This window comes from Acomys minous (assembly GCF_964271855.1).
Source record: "Acomys minous genome assembly, chromosome: 15".
Classification (NCBI taxonomy): domain Eukaryota; kingdom Metazoa; phylum Chordata; class Mammalia; order Rodentia; family Muridae; genus Acomys; species Acomys minous.
This window is the reverse complement of record NC_140497.1, coordinates 54891905-54902874: the sequence shown is the minus strand read 5'-3', so window position 1 is coordinate 54902874 and position 10970 is coordinate 54891905. Positions and strand designations below refer to the sequence as shown.

General features: G+C 44.7%; 1 protein-coding gene across 1 annotated transcript; it reads left to right on the top strand.

Annotated features, from left to right (window-relative positions):
* Positions 1-671: 671 nt before the first annotated feature.
* LOC311584040 (small ribosomal subunit protein uS8-like) lies at positions 672-1117 on the top strand. Its single transcript, XM_084758074.1, has one exon. It carries the CDS (start codon positions 687-689, stop codon positions 1068-1070), a length of 384 nt encoding a protein of 127 aa, XP_084614200.1. The 5' UTR covers positions 672-686; the 3' UTR covers positions 1071-1117.
* The last annotated feature ends 9853 nt before the right edge of the window (positions 1118-10970 follow it).

Sequence of the window (10970 nt, the reverse complement as noted above, 5' to 3'; positions counted from 1 at the left end):
CTCCTCCCCTCTCTCCTCCTTCCCTCCCCCCTCTCATCAGGGTCTTGCTATATAGGTCTTCAGACTCCCTAGAGCTTGGGTGATAAGCACTTGCTACCACACCCACCCTTCAAGACTGGGATTCAGGGAAAGATCACAAGCTGCTGGGCATGTGAATATAGTTTAGTGGCCTCCAGCGAACTCTTGGATCAAGTGCAAATGGAATGTGGGTTGCAGCAGGGCTTTGCTTTAACCCCGAGAACTCTAGACTCTTCCTGTGTCTCTATCCTCTCCACGTTTGCTTCAGAAATGCTGGCTTTCACCTTGTCCTTCATTCTCACCCCCCAGATGGCTTCCTGACTCCGAGTTTTCCACGTTACCTCTGTGAGGTCGCTAGTTGGATATTAGTAGGCTTAAAGGCCATTTGGGATGGGCCTCTCCCTCATGATCTGAACTTTCCTGTCATATAACCAAACAGTCCAGCAGTTGGCCCAACCGTGCTTTCCAAACAACAGACATTTTGCATTTCTCTTGTGATTCTTTTACAAATTGGCACCAATTATCACACAGCAAGTTGAGGTTTGGACTGTGAAAGATCATCAGAAACTTTCCAAATCACAGAATCGAACTGCTAGAGTACTCTTCACAAACAAGTTCAAATAAAAAACAAGCTCTGGTCCTTTCCGCCACCTTTCCGCACCGTCACCATGGTGCGCGTGAACGTCCTGGCAGATGCTCTCAAGAGCATCAATAACGCCGAGAAGAGAGGCAAACTCATCAGGCCGTGCTCCAAAGTCATCGTCCGCTTCCTGACTGTGATGATGAAGCATGGCTACATCGGTGAATTTGAGATTATTGATGACCACAGAGCTGGGAAAATTGTTGTGAACCTCACAGGCAGGCTGAACAAGTGTGGCGTGATCAGCCCTAGATTTGATATGCAACTTAAGGACCTAGAAAAATGGCGGAACAATCTGCTCCAGTCCCGTCAGTTTGGCTTCATTGTACTGACAACCTCAGCCGGCATCATGGACCATGAAGAAGCAAGACGAAAACACACAGGAGGGAAAATCCTGGGATTCTTTTTCTAGCGATTTAACACATAAATAAAAAGCCTCCGTGGACTGTGAAAAAAAAATCAAGCTCTGTTTTGCTTTCCTAATTTATCAACGTGTGCTTATAAGGAACTGACACTTCCGGGGCACTAGGAAGGAGAAGGAAGCTCCCGGCATCAGGAAAGTTCCTAGTCTTCCAACTACAGGGTTTGGTTAGTGTCGTGAGTGTGCTATTCCAGAAACACAGACACACATGTTTGTGTCTTTCCACAATGTCAGAATTTATTGAATGACAATACATTCATAAGCTATGTTGGCTTTATTGACTATAACTTGCCAGGTAGTCTTGACTCTTTTGTTGGCTGGCATCGGTATCAAAAGGGTTTTTTTTGGTTCCAGTATTATTTACTAATATTCTTAGGTCATACATTACCCACCACACAATACTTCATATCTGTAGCATCGATATCTATCTACATCTATACCTATATATCTGTCTATTATCTATCTGTATGTAGGTTATGTGTGGCTACAGAGGGTTAGAGAGGCCTCCACAAAGTTCAGGAAGTTTAAAGAGGCCTTATTGGAAGCAGAGGCTGGTTCACATGCAGTCACTGCAGGGGGTAGGCAAGGACCCCAGTTAGAGAACTGCTGAGGCCAAGCTGTCAGGATGCAGCCTTGATCTGTGCCTTGGCATCGAACGGAACTTGGGAAGCAAGGGGCGGGACCCTGAAAGCCACTGAGCAGAGGTGTGGGATCAGACCCAGATGAACAGTCCAATAGATGCATAGACAGAGGGGCAATTGGAATCTGCTGTGTCAGCAATGAGAAGTGAGATCTCAGAACACACACACACACACACACACACACACACACACACACACCAGGTAGTCAGATGGCAGCTCAGTGGTGTGGGGCCATAACCATTGCAGTATTGGGCATCCTCCCCTTTCTGTGATCCACGTTGTGCCCCCTCATTGGTGTAGTGTGTTCAGTGAACGCTCACGTTTTCCTGCTGAATTGAATATGCTTGTGCATTCACATGGGCTCAGTCTCCTTCATAAGTTTACACGTAGTACCTTTTCACTCTCAGGACTAGGCTGTTTATCAGCCTGTGCCTCGTGGATGGTGATGAGCATGTGACGGTGTCTGCATGCATGAGATGCACAGTCATTCTGCCCCTGCGATCACGTTTAAAACGGAGCCCAGTGCAGCTTGTGAAAGGGTCTTCACCTGAAGACGATGATTTACATACTGTATAATGACTCAGATCAGGGTGCAGGCTGATCTCAACAGTTAGCCACACGTTTCCTCCTGATCACTGCCTTCGTTTCCTTGTATTCCAAAAGGAACTGGGAAGCAGAAATTAGGAAAGAAAAACTAACTAACTTATAGTTTGGCAAAATTGGGGAGCGAAGGAACCTAATTTTTCCTGTCCATCATGCCAATGAATACCTTAATATTTTTTAAAAAAATCATGAAGCAAAGGTCAGAAGACAAATTTGGCTGTGAGACAGTTTAACGAACCCCTTTCTTGTGGGGTTGGGGAACAGAGACCTCAGTTTATCTTTAATGTTCTTTCTGAACACAGAGAAACATATCTTTTAAAAGATTTATTTTACTTTATATTATTGATATATGTAAATGAATATGTGCATGTGAGTGCAGTGCCCATGGAGGCCAGAGGAGGGCACTAGATTCCTGGGAGCTGCAGTTACAGGTGGTTATTGTCCTTTGGAAGAGCAGCAAGTGTTCTTAACTGCTCAGCCATCTCTTTTGCCTCAAGTCTCTCTCCCTTTCTCTCTCTGTCTCTCCACCCCCTTTAAAGATTTATTTATCTATTATTATGTAAACAGTTCTCTGCCTGCATGTACACCTGCAGGCCGGAAGAGGACATCGGATCACATTATAGACGGTTGTGAGTTACCATGTGGTTGCTGGTAATTGAACTCAGGACCTCTGGAAGAGCAGACCGATGGCTCCTAACCACTGAGCCATCTCTCCAGCCCCTCGAATATCTCTGGATAGAACAACTTCCTTGTCACACCGTGACTCCAGCCCATTCTCCCTCAGCATGGAATCATGGGTATAATTTAGATTTGCAAAAGTGACAGAAATCATAATTACAACTGTCTTTTTAAAAAAAGTATTTATTAGGAATTAAAATATTTATATGTATGTATGTCAAGATGTCTAGAAACTTCATACATAATTTCCAAAGTAAAGTGGGCCTTGTCCCCATGCCTGGACACCATTTCATTTCCACCCTTTTTCAAGGTCTGCCTATTGTTTCCACACTTTCTCTGGAGCAAACCTTTCCTTTCACTAATTTGTAGAGATAACGATATATTCTTAAGTGAAAGAAAAAAAATCATACTGTTTTCACCCTACCCCTTAGGTTGGTATATTGGCTTCATTTTGGGTTTTTTGCTAAGCTCTTCTAGAAAATGCTATTTTTGAAAAGTTATTCATTTACTTTACCTCAAACTTATTTCTCTCTCTCTCTCTCTCTCTCTCTCTCTCTCTCTCTCTCTCTCTCTCTCTGTGTGTGTGTGTGTGTGTGTGTGTGTGTGTGGTGTGTGTGTATGTGTTTTAGTGTGCATGCAAGCAGGGATACACCAACCATTGTGCACGGGGAAAACAGAGGACAGTATCCAGTGTTGGTTCTTGCCTTGCACTTGCTGGAAATGGGGTCTCCTGGATTTTTTTTCTTTTCCCCTCTGTGCTCACAAGCATATCTGGATGTCAAGCTTTGAGCCATCTCCAGTTTCCAACTCTATCTCCCTGCAGGGATGCTGGGACCACAGAGCATGTGGTAGCACACACCTTTATGTAGGTCTTCGTGTGTACCACAGGCCTTACCCACTGAGCTGTCTCCCCAGCCCCTGTTTCTCATCTTGTCAATTTTGTTTTTTACTGTTAGATCCAGAAACATCTTCCAATGGCCTTCACTGTTTATTTAACTGTACATTTTTTTTCCAGAACAATCTATCCATTTAACCAGTAACTTCTTTCTTCTTAGCTTTGTTACAGCTCTTTCGGTGGCTCCCTTACTACCCTCTTTTTTTCCTAAATTGAGTAGTCCACTGAGGTCTCAGTTTTGTTTTGTCTTTCTCTCAATGTTGTCCGTCTGTTATCTTATTTAATCAAGAGGCTGCTGACCTCTCTGCTGAACTCCCGTGCTCCTCTGGGCAGGTGTGCTCCCGCCCCCTCATGTTCTGTTTGTTGAGTCTAAGTCCACCATCATGTACAAAAACGAGTTTCCTCCAGTATTTTTCAGTTAGGTTTTTTTTTGGGGGGGGGAAGGGCGGGACTTTCCTGTTGGTCAACTTGAAACACATTTGTCAATGTTTCCTTCTCTTTTGGCCCTTACCTTTGTTCCTGACCTTGCTCAATCATTCGTTATCTCTTTATGACTGACTGCTGGTTTATCTGCCTCAATCACACATTTCCTTCCTGAATCACTGTGCTCTCAGTCCTAATCTTGTCTTCATTTGAGACTGTTCTTATCTATTCCTAATCAGAATTTTAATTTTCTCACTTATTTTTTGACAGTCTTGCACAGGTACATACGTAGTGTGTGCTTGTGAAGCCTGACCACTTCTCTCTCTCTCTCTCTCTCTCTCTCTCTCTCTCTCTCACACACACACACACACACACACACACACACACTCCTACTCCTGCTGAGCCTCTTCTCCCAACAATTCCCCCTTTTATTTTCACATCATCTTTCTATGGAGCTCCTCAAGTCAGCTTTTGTTGTTCGTTTGGTTGGTTGGTTGGTTTGTATGTTGCCTGGAAATCAAGACCCATCTTCATCTTCTTTCTTCTGCTTAGTGAATGCACCCGCACCTTGCATGTAAATCTTAGTGTCCACCAAATACAAGTCTAACTTTTGAAAAGTTTCCCTCACGTCTACGAAATAAAATCCAAACTTCTTATCAGGGCTTTGGCTTTAGCTTCGTTCACTGAGCCAATGTTTACAAAGTCGTTGTTATTTGGCAGGTAAGACAGGATAGAAAGACAGGGGCCATTTAGGGGAAGTAGGAAGGCAAAAGCAATTCTTTTGTTTTTACTTAACTTTTTATTGATTCTTTGTGAATTTCACATCATGCACCCTAATCTCACTCATTTCCCGGACCCTTCATACCCACACCCACTCCCCACCCTTGCAACCTCCTCCCAAGGGAAAAATAATTCTTGTTTTGTGGCAGTGTGCCCCACAGTGTGCTCTTTTGTGCACACTTCTTTGTTTCCAAATAGTCATTGAAATGAGTCATTGGTCTGGGCAGGCCTCTGGCTCCTACTAGACTATCAATACCCGACCCTCACTGGGACTCCTCTTGGATAACCTGCTGCTGCCCTTTGCTATGGAAATCTGTAGGACTAGACCCTTCACAAGCCACACCTCTGGTCATGGATGGGGAAGATGTTAGGGTGACCCAACTCAAAGCCCTGATTTGGGGCTTGGGTGGTAGTTGAGCTAGTCAGCCTGCAAGCTCTCCTGCATCCACACCGCCAGGGTGAGCCCTCCAGAACTGTCTAGCTAGCTTACCCAATGCCTCAGCTGGCAAGGAGGTAGAGCCAGCTCTCTCCCACTCTCATGCCCTTTGGGCCAGCTCATCCACACCCCTTGTGGTAGCCCAGGCTGGGGATATCCACCTGGCCTTTAGTGATGACAGACCCCCGTTGCTGCAGGGCCACAGTCCCACACATGGCCCTTGGTGGTGGCACAGGCCAGACATCACAAGGGACTTAGGTGCCATTGCTAGCTATTCACACTGGGATGTTCCTCACTACCCATGAGCCTCCAGTTTCTCCTCTTTTCATTGTGCACACACTCTTTAGCATGTGGTTACGGGCGCACACCCTTCTTCTCTTTCTATTCCATCTCTCAAGTCCTTCCTTTGCTCTTTCAATCTTCAGATGCTCCTAAGTTAGAGACAATCTTGTCTGGTTTTTTTTCTAGTTCTTAGAAATCTTTGCACATGACTTCTTGCCACCCCAGAATGAGAGCGCAGTTTTTCAGGTGCTGTAGCCACATAGGATTTGAGGGTGAAGCAGGTATCAACAAAACAAAACAAAATAAAAACAAACAAACAAATAAATAAATAAAAAAAACGAGGGCAGAACAAGCTGGAGGCAAAGATGGGGCTGATTGTATGAGGAGCAGAGGGATGGTACAGGGATTGTCAAGGGAACAGACCCCCCCACTATTGATTTAATCAGTTACAGCCTGATCACAGCCCCTCCCTCCCAGTTGCCTTCTCACATCCTCCTTCTGCATTTTCCCTTCTCTTTTTCCTCAGAGAAGGGGAAGCCCCCCATGGGTACAACCCACCCTGGCACCTCAAGTCTCATCAGGACTAAGTGTACCCTCTCCCACTGAGGCCAGACAAGGCAGCCTAGATACGGAAAAGGGACCCAAAGGCGGACAAGCCCCCACTCCAATTGTTAGGGAACCTACACAAAGAACAGGCTGTCCACCTACTATACGTGTGTAGGCGGCCTCGGTCCAGCCCACGAGTGCGTCCTTGATGCGCTCCTTGCTTAGTCTGCATAAGCCATCCCCTGTGGGGAAAGGCTGTTAGCCTCACCTTAGAGGCAAAGAAACTTGTCTATTACCTGGCAAGAGAAAGATGCCAGCCTCTCAACCATCCTCTGTCCTGGTGATGTCATGTTTCTAGTTCCCTTCTTATCCCAGCTTACCTTGAGGGTCAGAGTAGTGCAGGAAGCTGAAAAGAACAAGGAAGTGCATAGCAGAAAATTTAGAGTACACCAAAGCCAGGAGGGGGCATCTCCAGCCTTATCCCTTCCCAACTACTAGTGGCAAGTGCAGAGGGTTGAGAGACATACAGGGGGTCGAGCGGGCACCTTCTGCTTCTCTACAGCAGGTAGGGGGAGGCAAGCAGGTCAGGGCAGGCTTGGAATTTAAAGAGGCTCCTGCTCTCTGGATCAGATGCACACACCCATACTCAGCCTAGAGAATGCATAGATGCCTACTCAGAGCCGGACAAATGCTGTCAAACTAAAATGTTGACCCCTAAACAGTGCTCTATGTTGTCTGTGCCTGGCATTGGTGGATAACACACTTTTGGCATAAGAAGAACACAGTTACAAACTGGCCAAGAAGATTTTTAAAATATATTCTTATATATTACATCTAAATTATATCTAAATATAAAATATCATATGTATAAATATATATAAAGATATTTATAAAACTATATTTGCCAGATGTGGTGGCACACACCTGTAATCCCAGCACTCAAAAGGCAGAGGCAGCCATATATATCTCTGTGAAATTTGAGGCCAGCCTGGTCTACAAAGTGAGTACAGGACAGTCAGGGCTCTGTTAAGCAGAGAAACCTTGTATCAAAAAAACAAAAACAAACAAACCCCCCAAAACCAACCCAAACCTGCCAACCAAACAAAAAAATCCCAAAACTATCATTGTTTAATTAATGCAATTAATATCAGTATATTATACATTAAAAATCAACACGTAGTAATATTATATAATATATTAAGTTATATAAGATAGAATTAAGAGTTTGATAGGGGAAGGCTGGGAGATGGCTCAGTCAGTAAGGTGCTTACTATGCAAGCAGGAAAGCCTGAGTTCAGTCTCTAGAAACCGGAAGCCCACTCTCAATTCCATTCTTGGGAAGGTGGAGACAGTAGGCCCCTCATTCGATTATCTCGCTAAGGATCCCCGCCAAGTTTGTAAAATGACCAGTTAAGCACATAAAAAATAAAATAGTCTTTGGTAAAAACTGAAGATGCAGTGTTCCCTGTTTGGTGGAAGGGCTGTGGTACAAAAATAGAAAACATTTCAGATATGCAGAGCTGGGGTTAGGAGAGCCATCCTGGGCAGAAAACTGTGGCAGGGCTTTGCAGAAGTCTATGAAGTGGAATTTTATAAGATGTGCAGGGTTTCATGGTCACAGTGAGTATTTGTGGATCTCCTTAATAGATGGTCTCATTGTATGTTTTGTCCAGTTAGTTACCAGTTATTAAATCTATAATAATCTTACTCAGGAAAGACTTTTCCTGGCTCTGCTAGAGGCCAACCTGTTCCCTAGACTTCTATTATTATATCAGGTGGCCCTTTGCTGTTAATTATGACAATAATCCCAAAATTATACTGGACAGTTTGCTAGGGAATTTCATTTCATATTTCAGATATGAGCAATTCAAAATACGTTTGGTTAAATGCCTTAGTTCTTTGAGATACTGGCAGCCTTAAGACACTGTTCTCTCTGCATTTTTTGATTTCTCTGGTTGATGTTCTGCCCACCTGCTCTTGTTCATTGTAACCATAAACGGCATCAGAGCTGGCTTGATGTCATCCACTCTCTACGTGTGTCCTGTCTACCTAAGCCATACGGTAACAGAGGCATTGCCTGTGCTGTCCAGGGGCTCAGCCTGTTCAAGGCAACAGGCATTTCTTAAGCTTCTATGGTGTCTAGATCTATGCTGGACTGGGTGCTAATGAGAACGCAGAAGGAACAGGAAGATGAGTACTGACGCTCCAGGTCTCTCAGCACGGTCGAGCAGAAATAGACAATTTTGTCCGACCTAACTCAAATGGTGACAAAGGCTAGCAGCAACCGTTTAAACACACTAGGCCACATGCCTTAAACACGTCCAACATCATCATTTCCCAGGCCAGCGAAACACAACACATTTACAGAGGATTTGATCATCATTTAATGTCTCTGAAAATACATAAATATGTTTATTTAAAGTCAAGGTTAGTTCATGGTTAGTCCACAAACCTTGTAAAAGTTATTTTTTCATATTAACTTGTAGGTAAATCTTTTTAGCAGATTTTCTTTGAAGCAGAGAACAATGGGAGAAATTAAGTTCTTCTTTCTCTCAGCATGCTATCCAATACTGTCCTATGTGACAAAGATTGAAAGCAGACTTAGAAGGTCTGTACTGCAGTAGTTTTTCCTCCCGGCCCCAATCTCCCATAATAAAGAGTCATGAGACTCAAAATATGTTTACAAATACCTTGGCCATATAGCTAGGCTCTTCTCTGACTAGCTCACAACCTAAAATAACCCACTTATACTAATCCACATTCTGCCACGTGACTGGTTACCTCTGCTCAGGTACCATACCTCTGTCCTCCTCACATCTTGTCAGTGAATCTCCCACATGTGGCTCTCTCCCAGAATCCTTTCAGCCTACCAGATGTCCCACTTTCTAGTCTACCTTTTTCTGTAGGTCATAGGCCTTTTAATAGGCGGTGTATCCATACAATACACAAAATACTCTCTCTACAACCTGAGTTCCTCAGAGATGTGGGGCAAGTCAGTGGGATCAGTACAAATTTGCCGGGCTACATTTGGCCCACCTTGCTTGACTAAATCTATTACAGCTGTGAGCACTGGCACCCCAGAGCATCTTCAAACCCAGCTCAGACCCTTCTGTCCACATCCCTGAGAACTGAGAAGACACAGCCAAGTTGGTTAGGCTGCGTGTGGTAGCGCACGCCTTTAGTCCCAGCACTCGGGAGGCAGAGGCAGGCGGATCCCTGTGAGTTTGAGGCCAGCCTGGTCTACAAAGCGAGTCCAGGACGGCCAAGGCTACACAGAGAAACCCTGTCTCAAAAACAACAACAACAACAAACAACAACAACAACAACAACTCAACCAACCAACCAACCAAGCAAACAAACAAAAAACCAACCAGAAATGGTCTTCTGTTGATCCATGTTTTAAGTCCAACTCTGAAAAGTCAAGGACTTCCAGTGTTTGGACCCATGGTGTTCTCATCTGTTCTCCATAAGGCCATCCAACCTCCCTGCCCTCCTTTGGTTGAGACTGTTCAAAGTAAGTAACCTATTTTCTTATGGAATCTAAACCAGGAAACCAACAGCAGCATGCCCGCTTGCTGAGATCGTTACAAACTTCTGGCTCCTACAGGCATATATCACTCCACGTTAGAGTTCTCACAGGGAAAGGGTAGCACCTCACACTAACTGAGACACCGATTATGTGTGCCTTCAGGGTGGACCTTTCGCTTAACCCAAATAGGTGTTATGCACTCGGCAGAGATTTGTCTGCGGTAGGTTGCTACTCTGCTCGGCCTACTTACTGCTGCTACAAAATAATACTGGGCAATTCACAAGGACAGGCATTTATTTAGGCTCCTGGCTCCGATGAGGACCTTGCTGGGCTGGAGCAGAAGTCAGAAGGGGACAGTGGTGATTGCAGCCAAACAGAACCTGTAGCCTCTGTTTATGACAACATACATGTGAGAGCAAACAGACTCCCGTGAGAAAGGACTCATTTCCTACCCCCCACTATGACAATGGCATTTCAGTATGAGTTTCAGAGACTGACAAGCCACATTCCAAAAAGCAGCATTTAGTGCTATCCAATTGTCTCCCTCCATCCCCCCCCCCCCATAGACTCTATGATGGTTCATCTTGTCAACTTAACAGGATTTATTGCCATGGAAACAGCCCTCTGGGCGTATCTGGGAAGGATTTTCTAGAATAGGTTAAGTGAGATGAGAAGACTTGCCCTAATGTGGGCAGCACTGTTCCATCGCCTGGAATCCCTTAAAGGATAAAGCAGGGCTGAGTGGCGGCATCCACGGTTTCTTTGTTTTCTGATTACAGACACAGTATGACCAGCGTCTCCTGCTTCTTTCACTAGGCCTTCCCCACTGTGGTGGACTGTGGAGTGTGACGTGCAAGCCAAAGCAAACCCTACCTTCCATAAGTTATTTTTCTTGGGTATTTTGTCACAGCAAAGAGACAAGTAACTAATAGTCCCTTAACCCCCATCCTAGGAGTTACCACTGGTTTTTATAATTTTTTGTTTGCTTTTCTTTTTTTTTTGAGACACGGTTTCTCTGCATGTAGTCTTACCTGTCCTGGACTCTCTCTGTAGACCAGGCTGGCCTTGAACACAGAGG

Coding starts and splice junctions, on each gene's coding strand:
- LOC311584040 (XM_084758074.1), top strand. CDS start 687: ATGGTGCGCGTGAACGTCCTGGCAGATGCTCTCAAGAGCATCAATAAC.